This window comes from Chanos chanos, chromosome 2, assembly GCF_902362185.1.
Source record: "Chanos chanos chromosome 2, fChaCha1.1, whole genome shotgun sequence".
Classification (NCBI taxonomy): Eukaryota; Metazoa; Chordata; class Actinopteri; order Gonorynchiformes; family Chanidae; genus Chanos; species Chanos chanos.
The window spans coordinates 47363992-47386635 of record NC_044496.1 but is presented as its reverse complement, the minus strand read 5'-3'; the positions used below and the strand labels follow the sequence as shown (position 1 = coordinate 47386635).

The following is a 22644-nucleotide window of genomic DNA, read 5'->3' as shown; positions in this document are numbered from 1 at the left end:
CTCTGTCTACAGAGAGCTGCCACCTCCTTGACCACAACGTGAAGGAGAGCTAGATAGAGCCCTTCTCTTCCTCTCCTTTAGCCCAGCTGGAAGCAAAGCAAGAAGAAGGAGGAGGAAAAAAAAAAGTCTAATGACACCCTCTGGGCTTTGCATCTGTACTCTGAGAGGCATGGCATAGCCCCCAACACAAACAGACACACACACGCACACAGACCTTTATACTATTCTCTCCTTACCCATATGATTGATGTGTGCTCATCCTAGCAACATCTAAACTGTAAACTCTCATTCATCTAACACACACACACACACACAAAAAAAAAGAAAAAAAAAAAAAAAATCTATTCAAGCACTTAATAAGGGAGAAAGCGCACATGAGTCTCTCTCTCTCTCTCTCTCTCTGTCTGTGATTGACAAAAGACTGAAAGCAGGCAGTTCAAGGTGATTAATGTGAGCCTGGAGATGAGGAAAGAGGAGAGTGGATGACTCTCAAGAGTCCAGTCCACAGCAGGGAAGACAATTCACTCCTCTACAAACCCTCCCCCACTGCCTCCTTACATACCACTCAAACACTACAACTTACCTACAGTCAGTTATTAAACATTACATCCCAAAAAACATCTTATCATGAATCACAGCTTAGATTTAAGTTAGGAAGGGGGAAAAAATGCATTACTCACAACACAATCACTCAGAACAGTACTGCAGAACCATTTTCATTTCCCAATTTCTATTGACAAAGACACACAACGCTGCAAGATCCAAACTGAGGAAATGTTTTTTAGGTCTAAAAGTCACTTGTAGTATTTGCTTAGGAGCCCTAAAGGTGGATAACAAAATAAAATAAAAATAAAAGATGACTCATCTCCTCATCTTTATCTCTCTTCATGTACACATCTCTCTCTCTCTCTCTCTCTCTCTCTCTCTCTCTCTCTCTCTCTCTCTCTCTCTCTCTCTCTCTCTCTCTCTCTCTCTCTCTCTCTCTCTCTCTGAAATGGGAGCATTTAGGGTGAAAGCTTTCTAGTAAACGATGAAACAAACTTCTCAGGGCACTAAGAAGGCACCCTCTAGTGTTCACTCCCAGGGAGGAACACTTGGAATCTTTCTGACCGTGAAATACGGACAGTCTATACTTCCCTTTAAAACACAGTGCCAAGGAGTCCTAACTCATAGCAGTGAAAGACACACACCAGAGGCAGCAGGTTACAAGGGGGATGGACTTTTAAAAGGAGAGGGTGGTCCTATGTAAATGAGATCAACTCTTTTATAGACAAGAGATGCATCCGCATCTCAGGAGATGCATGTCACTTGCAATTACGGAGTTCAGACGGACAAAGAAACATAGTGTGGAAATGTTCCAGGAGGATCATCAATCTTGCCTGGAAGACAAAGGGCACTGGAGGGGTGGGTGGAGATCAGGCAGGGTGCCAAGTCTGGTCTCACACAGTCTTTTATAGTTAGATGAATGGAGCTTCATCCATTGGACTGAAAGAATGGAGCCAGCATGGGTAGAGTCAATGAAGCCAACTGGGCATGAGCTTCAAGAGATGTTTGAATAATGTCGTCCAGATAATGCATACATACAAAAATACATCTCTGTGTATGTCACAATAGATAAGAAAGAAAATATATGCTTTCAATGAAAAATGAACAGAGCGACATCAATTGAATGCAAGCACACACGCACACACGCACCCACACACGCGCACACACACACACACACACACACACACACACACACACACACACAGAGGACACTCATTGACATAATGCATTCCCTAGCCTCTTACCACCATAACTAAATGCCTAACCCAACAATTACCTTAACCCTAACCTAATTCTAATTCTGACCTGAATCCTATAGTCAAGTCTTAACCTTGAAACAGCCCTTTGAAGAAGTGGGGACCAGCCAAAATGCCCTCACTTCCCAAAAATGTCTTCACTCTCTTGGTTAAAAACTTGTTTTGGTCCTCACTATGCAGCAGGTACAAGAACACACACACACGCGCGCGCGCACACACACTTCAGTTTACCTGAATTAGTGCTTCACTTAGCCGTTCTTCATCTACTTCCAGCACAATGTCTCGGATCTCTTCATAAGGCAGTCGGAAAGAGCCCAGAAAAATAGCTGTGGAACAGAAAAGATGAAGGAGTCATTTTCTACCCGTTTCTCTCGCTCGCCCTCATCACTCTTCACACAAAATGACTGCAGCCAAAAAGTCTATAACTTGATGGTTTGGAAGGTGAAATACTGTGAGGTTTCAGAAGAACTGTTTGTGTCTAACCGGAACAATTGAAAAGTCACTCACACACACACACACACACACACACACATATGCACACAGCTCTTAACAATGAAAAGGTGGGGGGGGGGGGGGGGGGGGGGGGGGGTTGTGGCTTGGTCACAACCAAAAGTCCTATCAAAACTCCTATACCTATGTTATACTCCTGAGGTGTAATTTTGACAAATGGAACCCTGACCAAGACTGTAGAGGAACATTAGAAAAGGAGTTCACACCCTCTTGAAACCACCCCGGTAAACATAATTACATAATTACCAGTTTTGAGTCAAAATGGACACCGATGAAAGTCAGTTTTTTTTTTTTTTTTTTTGCTTTCCTCGTTCATATAAATCAAGTCAATATCAAAATGATGATTAACAGCAGATTTGATAAACACCCATTCATTCTGTCTCAATGACTCTGCATGTGAGTTCTCCTGCAACTTCACTCCATTCCAATGCTCCAAATTAGAGGGCCATCTGCCTAGAGCAATGTGGCAGCTTCACAAGAAGAGAATTTAGCAGGATTTAAGTCACGAGATGCTTAAAGGGGACGGAAGCATATAGTGTTTGAACGGAAGAGTATCTGCATGCAGTGTCACGGCACACTCACATAAACTGATACTGAAGACTGAATACTTAGTTTAGGAATGAAATATGGGACATACAAACAGTAAAAGAACTAACTCATAAGCATAAAGATGAGATCATAACACTTAGACCCTGTTTACACAAGGTTTTAAAATGTGCCTCGGGCAACCAGATCACAAGTGAACAGCACAAAATACGACCACCAAACAACCCCCAAGACACATTGTGATCCGATCGCTCAAACCACTTGCCGAGGTGGCCTGGGGCGCATTTGACCACATATGTTTTGTAGTGTAAACGCTAATGTGTCCTGATGTGTCCCCGACAAGGGCGTGTCAAACTGGTGAAAAAAGGACTGAATTCAACATGAAGCAATGGTACAAATAATCCACTTTCACTGGTTTGGAACATTACAATCTAAGCCCTCCTCTTGTGTTCCATTCAAGTCTATTTTGAGAACTGAGTTTTGGCCTGAGTTGGGGGTAGGGCTTGGAAGATTCCTTTGGATCAATTTAGCTCAGTTCTACTGAAGAGGAACAGAACAGTCTGTTTCCTCTGCATGTATGACTACATGTTAATGGGTCTCATGGCTTAGGCTTAGGCAAGGCCAGGTCTCTAGTGCTGACGACAGACGATTGGTTGTTTCATCTGTGGACCTGGTTTTCCCTCCAGCACACACAGTTCCTTCTACTGCTGGTCCACTCCCATATGAGAAGTGTTAGATTTAGCTACATCTTCCAGAATTACCCCACACTCATATGGGAAGTGTTTAGTTCAGTTACATCCAATCTCAACCTACGCTCATATGGGATGAGTTACTATGCACTTCATGCTCATCTATTATTACAGCTGCAGTGGACCCCACCCGCAGAGTCGCAGAGAAGATATGTGACTCTTTACACACACACACATGCACACACACACACACACACACACACACACACACACACACACACACAAAAAAAAAAAAAAAAGCCTTGTGTGAGTGTGCTTGTGTAATATGTCAGTCTATTTGCAAAGTGTTTAACTCATGAGGGCGTAACACAAGGGTAAGTCAGCACTAGGGAACGGGGAGGTAGGGATAAATCACAGGCAACATCAGAATACAAACATTGTTCAGACACCTTAAACGTAGACTACAACTACATTCTCTTTCGCTCTCTCCGCATGTCTTAGTTTGCGTGGGTATGTGCGACTGATTCCTTGGAGCATGAGTGAACAGACTGACTCCTGGGGGTATGAGTAACGCTCCCTCGAAAGGGCTGAAGGCACTAAGACAGACCTATTGTCCATCAGGCTTTAGAAAACATTTCTTTCACCCTTCTCTCTCTTTTTCTATTAGGGCAGAGGAAGAAAATATCAAGCCCACGAAAAGTCACTGGCGACTCTTAAAACAGCTAAAAGTAGCCGGCTTCATGGGGTCTTCCACATCTTTTTATTTTCTTTCTTTCTTTCTTTCTTTCTTTCTTTCTTTCTTTCTTTCTTTCTTTCTTTCTTTCTGTGTTCACAGACAATGAGAGAATAACTAACTCCCATACAATAGCTCCAAAAATAATGAACTCCTCTGTTGGCAGAGACAGACCCCAAGTAGGACCAAACAAGAATCATGGTGAATGAAAAAGAGAGACAGCCTCAAGGAGAGAGAGAGAGAGAGAGAGAGAGAGAGAGAGAGAGAGAGAGAGAGAGAGAGAGAGAGATGGTTCCTGCCAAAGCAGAGCCCATCTGTTGGACTGCACTCATAATCAAACATGGCACAGACACAAGTTATTTTGTTACATTTCCACTCTTGACCATCACAACATTAGTGAGCACATACCCGTGTGTGTGTGTGTGTGTGTGTGTGTGTGTGTGTGTGTGTGTGTGTGTGTGTGTGTGTGTGTGCGTGCCTGTGTGTGTGTGTGTGTGTGTGTGTGTGTGTGTGTGGGTGTGTAAAAAGGATTGTCCCTCCTCAAAAACACACAAACTGTACAAATACATACAGACAGTGTGTAAAAGCTAATGGCAACCTGTACGTCATACTTTCACCACATAACTCCGTCACCATCCTCTTTTTGTGCATTCAAACTGCATTAACACATTCTATCAGCAATTCTTCTGGCCAAACAAGGATAGACAACACACGCACACATTTAAGCTGCTGGTTATTTTAGCATTAAGCATGAATATTGCATGAACCTTTATCCGAGATATTGTATATCTAAGGTGTGCTTCACTTGAAGTTAAGAGTGGTGGTGGGGGTGGTGATGGTGAGTGTGCGTGCGTGCGTGTGTGTGTGTGTGTGTGTGTGTGTGAGTGTGTTGGGGGGGTGAATGTGGGGGAATTAAATTGCCCCCTCATGCTCCTCTCATCAATCATAGCCCGAAAAGGCATGGTGGTCACCCTTGAAGGCCTAATGTATTCATGCACATATCCTCTGTGTAAGGATCGAGGACTGAGCATAAAAGCTAAAGGGGGGCTGAACTATCGCTGTGTAGCACAGGGATTCCCCTGGGGAATAAGGATTACCGATCAATATAGGTTATAACGCCATAAACGATGGAGGGGCTCTCAAACATCAATGTGTTGCTTCGATAGGACAATGAATGAGAAAGGCCTTATTCAGTCCTGTTCCTGAAATTGAGAAGAACTGCAGGCCTACATGGGCACCCTTTCTGTCACTAGCTGATTCAAACAACACAGATAACCCTAATAACACCACTGTCTCTCAGGTTTTGAAATTGAAAATGCAATGGATAAGAGTCAAACGCAAAGAAATACAGACAGTGTTGGAGCAGCATATGACTCCCATCTGCAGTTAGCGTGATCCAAACACAAAGACCTGAAGTCTTGTTTCATCCTGTTATGTGTTTATGTTATAACAGATTTCTCAGAGACTGGATGGTTTCATTTATTTATAATAACAATGATCCAACCCAAAAATGCCAAAACAACTCTCATTACTTCCTGAGTGGAAACTAATGCAAGACAAAATTAAAAGCGTGGGTGTATTACTCCGGGGGGGTTAAAAGTATTGGCAAATTCAGTCCAATTTCTGTTTGCTGAGGCTGATTAGCAGACACTCATTTGTGTTGCATGTGGCCCATAATGACAGAGCGATTTGACTGTAGTGCTCTTGGCTCCTTAACAGCAGTCACAGAGGAAGAGGAAGTGTGAGTGCTTGTGAGAACTTACACAGGTTCTGTGCTGTCTTAGGATCCAGAATGCGTAGCTCTTTTGCTTTTTTCTTAAACTGTGTCATCCTGTCATCTGCTTCATCCACATCTTTTTTCACTGAAAAGAGAGAGAGAGAGATTCATTAATGTGAAGATAGGTATGTGGTTTGCAAAAAAAAAAAAAAAAAGAAAAAAAAAAAAAAAAAAAAAAAAAAAGCACCTGAAATGGTGATTTCTGGTAATAAAGTATTTAGTTAGTTACCTATCTATCTATCTATCTATCTATCTATCTATCTGTCTGTCTGTCTGTCTGTCTGTCTGTCTGTCTGTCTGTCTGTCTGTCTGTCTATCTATCCATCCATCCATCCATCTATCTATCTATCTATCTATCTATCTATCTATCTATCTATCTATGTCTCTATCTATGCATTTATTTATTTATTTATTTATTTACACATGTATTTGTTTATCTTTGGTGTGGGGTGGCAACACTGCAGCTGTAATAATAGATGAGCATGAAGTGCATACTAACTCCTTAGTAGTAACCACTTTGTCTAGCCAACAAAATCCAGAGTATCTTCTTTCAGAATGGAATTCAATCACGTTTCAAGGTAATGATGTGCATTGGCTCACTGCCAATAAACTTGGGACAGAGGGCACTTTGATTCAGTAATGAAGCACAATGACTTGCTTGTGACTTGTCTATTTGTCTAAGACCAGTAGGGTGTCAGTGTTGCTCCAGTCAGAAGATCATTGAAAACTGTCTTTTCATTCATTCATTTCCTAAGCCACTTGTCCTTATTAGGGTCGCAGGGGTGCTGGAGCCTATCCCAGCGCTCATTGGGTGAGAGACAGGAAAACACCCTGAACAGGTCGCCAGTCCATCGTAGGAAAACTGTTTTCTATCACTCCAAACAAGGCTCTTTAGCAGTGACCCACACACACACACACACACACACACACACACACACACACACACACAACTATGTTGGCATAACAATCCTACAGAACCGAAAGCCCAGTCAAACAGTTGAGTCCAGTCCCCTGATCACTGTCATAAGTGGTGGCTTTCGAGACTGGTTCCGTTTGCAAAACTCCGACACAAAGAAACCACATCTCCTGTTGACTGAATGTGTCAGCAAATCTTTACTACAGCTTTCCTACCATCTTCTCCCTGTACAAAATTACCACATTATCATGGGACCAAAATCTAGAGTCAGCCTGGGGAACAATCATCATGTTTTTAAATGAGAGGTAAGAGAAAGAGAGAGAGAGAGAGAGAGAGAGAGAGAGAGAGAGAGAGAGAGAGAGAGAGAGAGAGAGAGAGAGAGAGAGAGAGAGAGAGACATGCTCAGGTGGAAACAGCAGGAGAAAACTTCTTCGTTCCCAAATTGCTTGTGGGAGAGAGGAAGCGCAACGTAGCGCTAATCACCAACAAGTCTGCTATTTATTTAAGCCCAAGGTAGAATTCTCTCAGGGAATCTAGAACAAACAATCTTCTCCAAAAGAAAATATCTGCATATCTGTGGGAACTATCAAAGATTTAGTTTCTCCTATGCAAGTGGAGGATGTGTTATTATCAACAGTTCTCATACATTCTGTTAACACTGCCAGCAGACAGATGCCTCTTTGAAATATTCTGCCTACCTACAGTTTCTCCATGAAAAACAATTAAATCTTAAACTTAGTGCTTTCTTTTGTATATGAGGATCTTCTCTCTCTCTCTCTCTCTCTCTCTCTCTCTCTCTCTCTCTCTCTCTCTCTCTCGCTCTCTCTCTCTCTCTCACACGCACACACACACACACAAAAATTTGTCTTATTTATTTATTTCTTGGATAACAAGCGCTTTTTAGGAGTGATCTTATGATCATCGGTTCTGGACATGTAGGATGATGGCTTCCGTTTCATGTTAAACCAGCTGACTGTACAGCATGGACACCAATGCTTTGATAACTGTTGTGGAAGAACTGGGACTGTTCTGTCGACTGAACCTGTGTTTTACGCAGCAACTGTACTTATATGACTCCCAATCAGATAGACATTCCAGAGTAGTCCCTGGTTATAGAATACAGCCAGAAAAAGCTTAAGTGATATCTGACTCTGCTGCACTCATCTTGTCATATAACTTTACAGGGCTCTTGATTTTACAAAACTATGAAAAGATCCACTTTCAGAGCAGAATGCAAGGTCCGAATTACGGAACGGCGCAGGGTGGGGGGCGGGGTCTCTGACCCCCCCCGATTAAGACTTGGGCCCTCCCAGAACAGGTCAAAACAATATTGTGGGTATGTACTTGGCATCAGTCCAGCTCTCTAACTGACCTCCTCTGAAGCCTGACCACTGAAATGTTAGAACTACAATAAAAAAAATAACCGAATATTTCAATACATAAGATCCTGAAAAACGGAGGAGAGGGGATGGTCTCGGGGGAGCCTCACATCTAAGGAAGCAAATATGGGAAGAATGAAAGCTGCACCATATTGGGGAACGGAAAGTACAGATCTCCAGCCCCCATTCCTCCAGCCACATCACCAGTCCCTCAAACCCACCACTTCCACCAGCTGCTTCCCCACCTGTGTAGCTCGCACTCCCAGCAGGCTGTTTTCCACACACCCTCCCCAGCTGTGAGCCTCCACACCCTGTAGGCTACAATATCCCAGCTTAAATACCACAAAGCATCCATAACCATGCAACAATACATTACGCACTGACAGACGTCCCAGCCCTTCAGGATGGGTGATGAGACTAACTTCCCTGACTGGTGGTGGCATAAGTTTCTGCATTTTGCTATATGTAATGGATTGCTCCTTTAGGGCTTTTTCAATGAGCTACAGGCAGTATACTAAATCTTTTACAGTTTATACTACGATTAGTATGATAGCTATGCATGCATTTTATATGTGACAATGATATCACAGCACTGTGATAGAGAAGTAGAAGTGACTTAGGATCAACTGATTCTCAATTCCCACAGCAGACATCAAGATTTCATTGCAAAGGGCTTTTAGGTGCTAGTCGTAACCAGAAAGTGTGCTAGAACTTGCATCCGGAGCAGGCAATCTGGAGTTTTCTACCAGGCTTCTCATGCAAACATGGTTTAGGAACGGGAGCCGAGCCAGATTTGCTTTGGCCAAGTGAGCTAAACTACTTGATCTACCCACAAGAATATACTCAGGCTGTTGACATAGGCACGGCAGTCACAAAACAGGACGTGTTCCTCTTTCCCTCCAATGGCTAAGACATAAGTCCATCCATACAGCCTCCTTTGTCCTTTAAGCTTTTATTTGTGTGTGTGCTCTTCCATGCACAACTTCATAAAAACATGACTCAGAGAGAGAGAGAGAGAGAGAGAGAGAGAGAGAGAGAGAGAGAGAGAGAGAGAGAGAGAGAGAGAGAGAGAGAGAGAGAGAGAGAGAGAGAGAGGACTAAAATTGGCAGCAGTCGTGTTTGGTTAGAGCTGCCATACCAAATGAAAAGATGGATGACGGTTCACAAAGAGATGCTTCATTTGTGTGACAGGCTGACAGACCAGCGCCAGGCGATAATGCAATCTTCATCACAAATTAATAACAGCAAGAGCCACAGGTTCACATTAATTGCTTTTCTTAGGAACCAAAATTAGTGGTTTGAGTTGCTGGGAGACGTATTGGAGATCAGGTGGTGGGTCTATTGGTTGTAAATGAGACAGGAAGGACAGGATTGTTTTTTTTGTTTTTTTTTTCCCCTTCCTGGGCACACAGAGAACAGTGTATGAGAGCAAGCTGGGTCTCTCAGCAAGGAGCTCACAGACAGTGTCTGCAAACAATACAACTCCTACAGATGGCTCGTTAAGATTTTATGCAGAACTCCTATTACACAATGAAATTAAAGTTGAGTAAAGACACGCTACAAACATGTAGCATATAAATATCACTAAAATATGAATGACTGTGCACAGCAGAGTGCCCCATATAATTCACACAGTTAGAGAGAGAGAGAGAGAGAGAGAGAGAGAGAGAGAGAGAGAGAGAGAGAGAGAGAGAGAGAGAGAGAGAGAGAGAGGCACAAATTGTACTAATTAATAAAGAAAGAAAGAAAGAAAGAAAGAAAGAAAGAAAGAAAGAAGTAGGTAAGTAATTAAGTAAGTACGTTCCTGGGTCTAAGTGACAAAGCCAATTGGGGTGGGGTGTCTGTGTGTGTGTGTGTGTGTGTGTGTGTGTGTGTGTGTGTGTGTGTGTGTGGAATGGTGCAAAACAGAGTCCAGCTACATCATTGTATGAAATGTGGAGGGGTTCCAGAGGTCCACAGAATAAGGTGAAATCAAATAGTAAATTTAGAACTGACTAGAGGGGGTGGGGATCTATAGAAAAACATGTCCAAGATCACATGGTGGCTATGCAAGGTCCCTCTCTATGATTTTTGGAAGGAGGGCGGCCCATGGGAGCGAAAGATTTCCAGAGTTCTCTACACATGGGCGTCAAGTCTGTTTACTGGACTAGATTCCTTCTGTTGGGAGCCTTCCATGTGATATCTCCCCGGAGGCAAGCCAAAAAAGCCAAGAGCATTAGCAAGTTAAACACTACCACATGTTCACTTCCGGACAGAGAAGCTTCACTTCAGCTTAGAAGAGAGCAATGGAAGGAGAGTCTTCAGCAGAGCAAGGAAAACACTGATGACAGGTTCTCTAAGAGTGTGTTTAATGCCCTGGAAAGACTGAGCACAGCAGACAATGTGGAGACTAGCTGTCCACAAAGCAATTTATTCCTCTGAATGTACAATCTGTCTGTAAAACTGCACCTTAACCTCAACCTTTTTTTTTCCCTTCTTTTCTAAAGGAGTATATAATGTTCAGCACTATTACTGAGTCACATATTTAGTCTGTCAGACGTGTCAGACGTGGCTAATCATATCTCATGATGGTAGTGCCCAAGATGAAAGTCTGATCTTAAATCAATAGTGCATTCAATCAATCAATCAATCAACCAACCAATACGTAGACTTAATGGACATAGGTTACTAGTAATGTCCAAAAATGACAAGTAAAATGGTTGACAAAGTAGAAACATTTTGGTTCACTGATGATGAGCAAAGATGTTTCTGCACCAGATTGCCTGTACCTATATGACTTCAGAAAGATAAAACACAACATATGTTTCTGTCAGCTTCACTCCTACAATCATACAATGTGCAAGACTTCCCAAAATAGAGAACATGCTTGAGTTTTCCAAACACCATTTGACCAGAGAATTCCAGCTGTGACCAATTTCTGACATTGACTGGGGCTAAACAGAGGTCTCTTTCTCTTTCACACAGCCAATTTATCGTGCAGGATATAAAGCTCGCTCTCCACTCCTCCCTCAATCGGGGCTCTAACATGCGTGCTCCCACTCTCAAAAAGGCAATCCTTTTCTCTTTCAGTCAGAGAGCTGAAATTGTTTCTTTTTTCCCCTCTCTGTCTGGCAAACCAGCACTGATTGGATCAGGGCAGTCAATAGGGAGAGAGGAGGGGAGGGAGGGGGAAAAAACAAAAAACAAAAAAAAAAACAAAAAAAACTGGGAAAAGCATAACAAACATGCTCATATCAAGACAACTGTTAATGTTAATGCAAAAAAAAAAAGAGAGAGAGAGAGAGAGAGAGAGAGAGAGAGAGAGAGAGAGAGAGAGAGAGAGAGAGAGAGAGAGAGAGAGAGAGAGAGAGACTTGACAGTGGGTTGTGTCAAGCAGATTTTGATTATGTGGTCTAGAAATTGGTGGCTAAGAGTTGTTCATCAGGAACAATCTATCATTAATCACAACTCACTTCCAGGTTCGCTGCCTGATAGTAAAAGAAAGAAAAAAGTGAATGTGAGAGCGCGCGCGTGTGTGTGTGTGTGTGTGTGTGTGCACGCTTGTGAGAGAGAGGGAGGGAGAGAGAGAGAGAGAGAGAGAGAGAGAGAGAGAGAGAGAGAGAGAGAGAGAAATTCAACATAAATAAATGAATGTAGTTGAGGTTTCCTGTGATCGTTTTATGATGCCGGGCTATAAAGAGGCGTCTCCTGTGTAATGACACCCTCCCTGACTTTCTGACTCCATGCTGACCTTCACATTGAGTACCTGAGGTCTGCAGGCTCAAGTCTGCTGCAGCCAAGGTGAATTGGGGGGAACAGCAGCCGAGGGAGCAGTGGTGCTCCCATCCATGCAATTATCATCATCTTTAATGATAACAAGGGAAAGGGGAGGGACAAACTAATGATAATGGTGATTAAGTGGCAGGTGAGGCCTGATTTCCTCTCTATCAGAGGCAGAAAGGCCAGGCAAAGGCAATTCAGGCCTAGTGCTCACAGCAGAAGTCAACTGTCTACTTTAGCATCTGTGACCTAATGAAAGCATGAGAGTTTTCGTGTCTTTGTATGCTGTTGCTGTTGCTGTTGTTGTTGTTGCTGTTGTTGTGTGTGTGTGTGTGTGTGTGTGTGTGTGTGTGTGTGTGTTTATTCGGGGATTGCTGAATTCTAGAATACATAAATACTTTCCATTTGAGGGAAAGATCTAACCTAAACACACAAACAGAAACATGTACGCATGATTTGGAGATATTAGAGCTCAAGGCAATAAACCACATCTTCCTCTCTCAGATCAGGGAGTTAATTTACAGTCAGTTCTGTTCTGTGTTAACTACATGTCTACTCTTAGCCCCTTGCCTTAGACTTATACATGTGGGCTATGGGAACAAACTGAAATCCCATAGTCAATGAAACATGACTTTTCCTCCAGTGAAACAGGTCTCTACTGCTCAGAAATGGCAACATGATCCCATAACCTTGACTTAATCGTTGAGTAAACGGAATCCAAGCTATGAAAATAATTATGTAAACCATCTAGGGGATTGAGCCTCTTGTCAAAGTCGAGCTCACCAAAGCGTGGTGGTTCCTTTTTCTCAGATCCACAGTTCACTTAGCCAGCAGATTTATACATAACCCGCCAAAGCATTACTAATGGCTCCCCTCTCATTGTATGAATATGCTGAGTGCAGAGCTGTTAATAGGCTATCTTTTCCACAAAAGGTTCACAGTCACTTGAACGGAAAACACTGAAACAGTTTTCTGTGAAAGACAGGACACAGCATTGACAATTTTGCTTCATTAAGCAATTTGAGAGAAAACTCAGTTGAGGAGGCATTTGACATAAAGCTGAAAAAGTGTAACGATAGTTAGGTGAATAAAGTAATAAAAATCAATATTAACAGGAAGGAGAAAAGATCTTGCATTTTACATGTCTGTCATCAGTATTCTGAAGGCTAGTGGGTTGCTTAAAGAACAAAAAAAACAAAAAAAGCCTGAAAGTGTTAGTAGTAAAACCTGCCCAAGGACTTCATTCCAGGACAGACTTTGCCAGTACACTGAGAGTGTGGGAAGGGTCACAGCTTAAACTTGGGCAGGCCCTGAGGGTGTACTACAGACTTAACTCTGCAGCCAATAAGATATCAGATTACACTCTGACATGTGACCCCATCTCACCTATCAGGTCTAAGTGGAAAGACAGTGATTCACACAATCACTGAATTTATTTTAAATTCTTAGCCAAGCTACAATGAACAGATTTGATTATTGGTTGACACGACACTCAGCCGTTACCATTTTTTTCTAATCCGGCTTTAAGCAGTCGATATTTTTCTCTAATCAATCTAAAATTCTCAAGGAAGTAACTGCACTGGAAGCCAACGTTTCTACTGATTCAAATAAGGGCTGACATTTTATTGGATAACATGTAGCATTTCACTGCACCACCTATGACATCACTGTCAAAACTCGAAGCTTGGGTTTAGAAGAACGCAATGGGAAAGTGGCGATGTTATAATGAAAGAAATTAAATATTATATGAGAATTGACAAAATGTTTAGTGTTACTGCAATTGTGTTTTGGCCAACGTTTCAATAGCTATATCTTTGAGAGTCACAGAACACCCTCTGTTAGAGTTGTTATGCTCTTGGTTGGTGTCCATGTTGGGGAAAACTGGCCAGAACAGACTAAAACTAAACACTCAGGGGGAAAATAAGTTCAGTATCCCGCTGATTCTCAAGCTTTATGTTAAAAAAATATGTGGACAAGTATTATCTTCTCTCTTGAAGGTTAGCCAATAGGTTGATCCAATTTGTCTACTAAGGTGTGAAAGGACTTAAGAATTTCTTTGCAACGGTGTGCAAGGAAATGTCAAGGTTTGCTGAAGGATAGAGTGGGGGGGGGGGGGGATTTTTCTTCCCTGGCAGTGCAGAGTCACGCTTGTTAGTGAGAGATGGGTTTATCTGGGGAAATCAGACCTGGGCCAGAAATGTACAGTATAATTGTAAGTAACGCAATTCAACAAAAGACAGCTGCCACTAAATTGCATGCACTGCCACCCTTCACAGACCTATGGATTCACTAGTTGAGGATAAACAATTCCTGACAGGCGTGTGAGTGTGTGAAGCAGTGCAAGGCGTGAGACTGTGGATAGGGGATTTTTTCCTGACGACTGTTCTTTCGACAGCATGTGTCCAGAGTACACTGGTGTCACTGGATGGTACAAAAAACACACTGATTAAATATTCAGCATTCAGCATCTGAAGAGAGCTGGAAGTACAATTTATTCACCAAATGTGTGTGTGTGTGTGTGTGTGTGTGTGTGTGTGTGTGTGTGTGAGAAAGAGAGAGAGAGAGAGAGAGAGAGAGAGAGAGAGAGAGAGAGAAAGAGAGAGAGAGAGAGAGAGAGAGAGAGAGAGTTCATATGAATGTACTTTTCTTGTTGTAACGCATTACAGATCAAAGATACACTATATCTCTGTGCTATTGCAGTGACTGATCAGATTTTGCTCAGGTAGGGAGCAAGAAAAGGGAGTGTAAGTTGAGGGCAGTGGTTCAAATCTCCCTATGAGAGCGGGTTAATGTAAACGGAGGCCCGGCCCGTTAAAGCACCAAAAGCACCGCAAAACACTGGGCTGTTTTTCCAAAGTCCTAAGCTAGCGGGGGTTTACTCTGCGTGGGACAAACACGGTCCAGCTGGTTAAGGTGAACAAAGATCATGGTGTGGTTTTCTCTCTCGGCTTGCATTTCTCTAGCCAGCCCCGAGGGCCTCTCTTCTCAAACCCACACACTTGCACAGCTTTCTCTCCAGTTCCAGATTAACCACTTCCCATGTTTCCCATCACAGGGGTCCTGACAGTCAGAGCCAGGAAAGAGACAAGTAAAACAGAGGGAGTTGTATAAAAATGGAGCATGAAAGAGAGAAAAGAGAAAGTCCTGGGGAGAGGAAACAAATGGAGGGGAGAGAAAAAAAAAAAAAAAGAGGGACAACAGAAAGAAGAGGGACCTCACAGGCACTGTTAAAACCATCCTTCATCACAGCTATGTGACAAGGCCTTTTGTTCCAAACGGCCAATTATTTCTGATTCCTTTTCCTAAAAAGCAAAACCTGTCACTATGCCTTTTGAAAAGTATAACCTTGATTACAGTTCCTCTTGTTTGGTTTAATGGCCAGATTTATAACGGTTTTAGTTTGACTTAATAAGTTATATGGATGACTAAAAAGAGTGGGAGACATCTACTACAGTGGAGGCAGTGAAACAGTTTTTTTTTTTTTTTTTTTTTTTTTGTGTGTGTGTGTGTGTGTGCGTGCGTTTCTCCATCATTTCTGTGGTGTACACGACTGCGGTTATCATAAAACCACATGCTCCAGGATGAGTGGAGAGAGAGAGAGAGAGAGAGAGAGAGAGAGAGAGAGAGAGAGAGAGAGAGAGAGAGAAGGAATGATGTAAAACCAAGGAGCACAAATTCTTTTATAATGGCAGCACAGTGGCTTTTGAAGGTCCAAAGAGCGGAGTGAATACTGGGGTAAACAAATCTATAAACAACATCAAATTACAACTGGACCTTTACGATCAGGCACTGGGTCACTCTGATTCCAGGGCAGGAAATGCAAGTATCGACAGAAACATGGCTCAGGAAACTAGCCAACCCAAACAGATGTGTGTGTGTGTGTCTATATATATATATATATATATATATATATATATATATATATATATATATATATATAGTAGGCTACCTTTCAGCATTCCCGGAGAGAGAAATAAAGAGAGAGAGAGAGAGAGAGAGAGAGAGAGAGAGAGAGAGAGAGAGAGAGAGAGAGAGAGAGAGAGAGGGAGGGAGAGAGAGAGAGAGAGAGAGAGAGAGAGAGAGAGAGAGAGAGAGAGAGAGAGAGAGAGAGAGGGAGAGAGAGAGAGAGAGGGAGAGAGAGAGAGAGAGTACATCGCTAAGACTGAAAAACTTCCTGTGAAATTTGATCATGAAACAGCACTGGATCCTTTGAACACCGCTAGGATCAATGCATGATAAGAGAAGCCATGCAATGACAATGATACTGTGTGCTCAGACTCTGTGATCTTTATCAAAGATGGACCAAATTAAAGGTGGGGAGAGGTGACACACCTGAACAGGAAAGACGCCATTTAGTGTGACATGGAAAAGCTTGTAATCTCTCCGGGTCCCCATGTCAATCTTTGTTCTCACACACTAACACCACAATCTAAAGCTACAGTCACATCAAACATCTCTACAAAGTGGTTAAAAAGGTTACTGTGTCTTGAGATTATGGGTACAGATAATGAGTGCAAGTAAGAAAACCTCGCTCTTTTTAACGTGTGACTTGTGTCTGACCTGTTTAGCTAAGCCATGCCCTTCACTATTTCAAGAAGCACACACACACACACACACACACACACACAGAGCAGTGGGCTGACAGACATCACTGGGTTGTGTGTTCCCTTTCTTTCTTGTCTTCTCTCTATATTTACTCCTCCTGTCAGAAGATGGAATGAAGTGTGGATGCTCTCTGCCTCCTGGCCTGCTCTTGATCTCCTCAGGAGTCCTTGGAGTCCCTGACCCCCCCCCGGCCCAGGTCTCCCAAGCCTTTGAAAAAGATGCTTGGACACCCAACAAGGGTACACCTCTCACAGTAAACCCTGCCACTGTACTCCACTCATTCATATTTCTCTACAAAAAAAAGTGAAGAGATGTTTGTGTGATGTCTGTGGCTGGAGTGGCAGGGGAAATAATAACCCCCCCCCATCAAATGTACTTACTAGCAGATGTAAGTGATGGTTGCCCAGCAACACATATAGGAATGTGAAAATTAAAAGTAATGACATACAACTAGCAAATACAGCTTTGCTGAATATACTTTTTTTTTTCCTCCTTTGCACACTCTCTCTCTCTCTCTCTCTCTCTCTCTCTCTCTCTCTTTCTCTCTCTCTCTCTCTGTATTGAGTGTTACACATACAGATTCTACTCTTCAAACCTAAATGGTGATGTAAAAGATGTATACACACTGGAATAAATTAAATTGAGTGAAAAATAGAGAGAAAGATGACAGCTTGAGTCGGGCGGGGGCCCTGAGTGAAAGATATAACAATTTTCTATGAAAAGGTGCACGTATAATATGCTTTCAACATGCTATTCTACAAAACATCACCGCAAGAATATTGTCATTATGATCGTGAAGATTCAAAGGAGTACAGTCTCTCATCTGAACTCAAAAATGTAAGTACATCACTTTCCGACACTTAAGCACTTAAATAGTTCCAGCTACTATTTCACCAAGTGTGGCCTCCAGCTTTGATCATGCTCTTTTGTTTCTGCTAATGTTAACTCCCTAGAGATAAATGATACAAATCTCTATCACAATGCATCTCCTAGCACCACAGATGCAAAGCCTCAGACATATGTAAGGCAAATCTAAAACTTCTGATTCGCAGTCAATTAAAGACGGAGTCTATGCATATAAACATCTTCATTACTTTTACGTCTATCAACATTTACAGTGTTACCGATGGAGGTGGAACATTGCCCAACCCCCCCCCCCCCCCTCTCCTTAGTGCTGCCAATCCACATCTCCTAGACTTTAACTCTGCTGAATTTACTGGAGCAGTAGGGCATATACGGAGATCTGCTGTATATGATGACAAACTAAAGGACAGTTCATCATGAAGAGATGAGGGAGCGTTACTCTCTGTTCATAATTAATGATTATGTGAAGGCTCAGATGAGCTCCCTCATCCCCCCCCCCCCCCCCCCCCCATAGCAAAACCGTTTCCTCGTACTTATCAGGATCTGCAGCAGGCTCTGCCCTGGCAGGATTCTCCTGAGATGTTTCGAGGGATAACTGAGGAACGAAAAAAGCCCGTTGTGATGTTCGTCTGAAAAGACACAGGGTAAGCAAGGCGCCCTGGCAACCGCCCGGCAATGGCCCAGCAACCGCTCGGCAACAGTGTGGTAACATCAAACAGAGCCCGAAACAGAGGGAGTCTTTAATCTCTACCCTTTCAGCTCAAGCAAATCGTCCCGCTAGCTCATACGGGCACTTCATGGGGTATGAGAGCGAGTTTATATTAAAAGAGAATCGGTAAATTCCTCTACTGATCTTGTTCATCTTACTACTTATTTTTTTTTTGGGGGGGGGGGGGGGGTGTTGCAATTCAAATAAGAAACCAAAGATGTGATTCAACATTCTCAAATGTTCCAAAACAAATAAGTCAATTAAGCATTTCACATAGGTAATGGGAACACATCATTCAATAATGTGGGAACATGTAACAGCTAAGACTGGTAAAATAGTTGGAGGAGAAAAAATTAAAGGGAGAGAGGGAGAGAGAGAGAGAGAGAGAGAGAGAGAGAGAGAGAGAGAGAGAGAGAGAGAGAGGGAGGCATGAACTGGATCTTATTTATTTTTTCATTTTTTACATCATTTCATCAAATTTAAAATTCCCCTAACATTTATTTCTCCTCACTGGGAGAGACACTGACATCACCAACACATGTCTGTGATAGGAGACAGACTTCATTTTCACCAGGTCAGTCATTTCACACAGTATTTATTCAGACTCTTCTGGACAAGTCGTCCGTTAAGAGCTTGGCTAGCTTCTCTGCTACCTACAATCAGACTCCTCTCTGGGGACTTCAAACATACTTTTTTCCCCCCCTCTTCTCTCTCTATGAACACCAAACACCTGGGTTTGCAGTTAGCATTCCTTTCCAGCCTTCTTCAACTACCTTGCTCACCCCTGGTGTGCAAGCATATTAACAACTGTATTGGCATTCCATTTTCCGATAGCTGGCATTTCACTTTCAAAGTAGGCCATCACCGAATCACTGAAGGACACAGCTCTAGTCCTGACTACCAATTTCAGTCAGATGGAAAATGAGCAAGGCCAAGATCTCTCTCTCTCTCTCTCTCTCTCTCTCTCTCTCTCTCTCTCTCTCTCTCTCTTCTCTCTCTCTCTCTCTCTCTCTCTCTCTCTCTCTCTCTCTCTCTCTCTCTCTCTCTCTCTCTCTCTCTCTCTGTCAACAGGGGGAGGAATTTAAATAGATATATAGATGTCAGATCACAAAAGGTAAAGTTTACATTCTAATCTGTATATCTGTATCCATATATTCTCCTTGACATGTTCACACCTCAATTCACTCAGACACACATGGTCAGCGCTAGGGTGTTACTCTCTCTGTGAACCGACATTTTGCCTACCATTCCTACACTAAGTCTGATTCATACTAACTCAGACTTCCTAGCGACAGTCAGTATCACTGCTAAACTAGCAATCTTAACATATACAAACACATATCTATTCTAGTCCAACTTTTCGATATTAGGTAATGAGTGGAAGACCATATTCAACATGATCTAAGTGAGCGATCAGGATGTACTAGATGCCACCAGACTGAGCTGTACATTAGGGTAACATGAGGATTGTCTCTTCGGAATCTATCTACAATATTGAATACTGTTGTAAATAGAACAGTGAGCTTCAATGCCTGGCTAACCTGAAATAAAATGATCAATCAATCATGCTCAAAGAACATCTGGAAAGGGGTGGTCAAAACGGACATTATTCTTAATGGCAAAAGGAAAAGGCTGCAGGGTTGCTGATTATTACCGGTATTGCTGAGCTCAGACATCTCTATGGGTCTGGCACAGTGCAGGACTGATATTAGATTATGCTCAACACAGGGCACACACAGGAAAAAGCATCCTGTACATTCTGAACAAATGATCGCAATCAATGTTGATTGACCTACCTTGTTTTAGAGACATTTTGTTCAAAGCCTGCAAGAAAAGACTTTGTTGTTTATCTAACACTAGCAAACTTTTCGATCATCAATGGCAAATTCTTTTGTAATTTGCTCTCTGTCATAATGATTTTATATTTCTTAGTATAGTATATTTCTTTAATGAACTCTGCTGCTTGGCACTAAAGCTTGCTTGATTTCTGTTAGTATGGTTGGAAAGAGGATGAAACTCAATAACACTGTTACTTTAAAATACTATGGCTGAACAAAAGGGAGGAATCTGGCCTGTTCATTTTAGGTTATGTTTTTAAACTACACTGCCCCATTCAATCATTACAAACATTGGTTAGAATACACAACATCACCTCGGTTCCCTCCTGTGTGAGAAAGAAGTGATTGAGCCCTACCACACACACACACACACACACACACACACACACACACACGGTCAGGCTAACGTTACATACCAAAGACAGGAAATCCATCTAACCCAATTTTTTCATTGGTTCAGTTTAACCACAGTACACATTGGTCTGATTTATCATAATGGGAACAAAAATACATAGGGCGCGTACAAGTGTCTGCAGTTCTGTTGTGCAGATGCAACACCATTATCACACATCATCTGAAACTCCCACAAACATTCGAATAGATTGAAATCTGGTGACTGAGACAGTTGAGGTATGGGATTTCCATTGCTTCCATGCTCATGGTAACCACTGAGTGACCAATTGTGGCCTGAAGATGACGGCATTGTCATCTTAGAGGAGACTTCTCTCATGGGGAAATGCTCATGGTGATTACTCAAAATGGTGCTGATTTACTGGAGTTTACTCCTACAGTGCTGAGTGGACCTAAACATGAGCCCTTTATGGTGAGATACAAACAATCAGACTCTGTGTGTGTGTGTGTGTGTGTGTGTGTGTGTGTGTGTGTGTGTGTGTGTGTGTGTGTGTGTGTGTGTGTGTGAATGTGTGTGAATGTGTGTGTGTGTGTGTGTGTGTGTGTGCGTGTGTGTGTGGTAAATTCTCTCATCTGGGAGTAATAAAAGGAGACTGTGCACTAAAACCTGATCACAGCACCACCCTCTGTGAAATTTTGATAGTCTGCTGTTGTTTATTCACACACTAGATGATATCACATTTTTATTTCTAATGAACTGATTTGGCTGTGTTCATTACTGAAGTTTACTGAGCCAAATATACCCCAACAATCATCCACCTTTCAAAGTCACTAGGCTTATTCTCAGGCCAAAATAATGGGTAACCGGGGCCCTATGCATGATGGGATGTTAACTGCTCAATTAACTCTGGAACCACACCGGACTAGACACACCTGCTTAGTATCCATCATTTACTCAACTGTTTCCTTTATTTTGGCAGTTACTTGTATATTTCCCCACCTTTTTCTCCCCTCCCCCACTCTCCTCTTTCCCATCACTTACTCCAGCTGCTTCCCATTTAGAATGTCAGAGAGGGATGTGGCTCATCTGCTATATAAGCAACATCAGACACATCTTGCAATGGAACTCCAAATGCCACCTTAAGACGGGCAGGAAATAGGATAGGTAATGATAATGGAGCATCTGAAGAGCCGTGCAAGTATTCCTTTCTGTCTATCTGAGTGATAGAGAGGGGAAATAGCCATACGCTCTTCTGGAATGGCATCAAATCACCTCATTTCAACTCAACATTGAGGCCCACTGAGTGGCAGCCAGCTCGTTGAAGAGTGATCACTCGAGATGCCATCAAAGTTTCTGACACAAAGCAGTAAATGTTCTAACAAACAAAATTCAACTATCTTCAGACAGACAGAGCGAGGCAGAAACAGCGATAGACCAGAACAGTAAGAGAGAGTGAATTATAGTTCCTCTATAAAAATTCACAAGGACTCTGTCTGACATCTTTCTATCAAATATCAAATGTAAATGATGCAGAGAGACGTGACACTGTCCATTTAGAGTCAGAGCTATTTATAGAGTAAAAGACTGAAGGATGGAACAGTGAGAGAGGGGAAGGGTGAGCCTGGTCAGCTCCATCTCACAAATTACCTCAATACAGAGTCTACACACACACACACACACACACGCACACACACACACACACACAATAGTGTTTACCCTACTCCCTAATACATTACTGACCTCAAGAGGCCAGGCAACAACTCCACAACAAAGACATAAATGAGTTTCAAGTAACCAACTAAGTAATAATAAATAAATAAATAAATAAATAATCCCCACATACAATACAATTCTTTCTCATCTACATGGGGATAAAGCCCCTGTCTGCTGTCTGTTGCTCCTTACCCACCCCCACCCCCATTAAAATCCTAATTATGAGAAGCCTCTCTGATGAAAGCCTAAAATGGCTTTCTTTTGCCCCGCGGCTATGAGGCTATTTGTGATGCTGAAATTCCATTCTCAAAAGCTTCATTTAGACAACGAAGGGGGGAAAAAAAAGAGAGACAGAGGGAGAGAGAGAGAGAGAGAGAGAGAGAGAGAGAGAGAGAGAGAGAGAGAGAGAGAGAGAGAGAGAGAGAGAGAGAGAGAGAGAGAGAGAGAGAGAG

The 22644-nt window shown here is 42.5% G+C and overlaps 1 protein-coding gene across 1 annotated transcript in view; it reads right to left on the bottom strand.

Moving 5' to 3' along the window:
- diaph2 (diaphanous-related formin 2) overlaps nt 1-22644 on the bottom strand; it is a 333165-nt gene that overhangs the window by 145894 nt on the left and 164627 nt on the right. The window contains exons 20-21 of the mRNA XM_030765467.1: nt 6044-6142; nt 2034-2128 (exon numbers count right to left, since the gene is read on the bottom strand). Coding sequence (XP_030621327.1) covers nt 2034-2128; nt 6044-6142 — 194 coding nt within the window. The remainder of the gene's footprint in view (nt 1-2033; nt 2129-6043; nt 6143-22644) is intronic.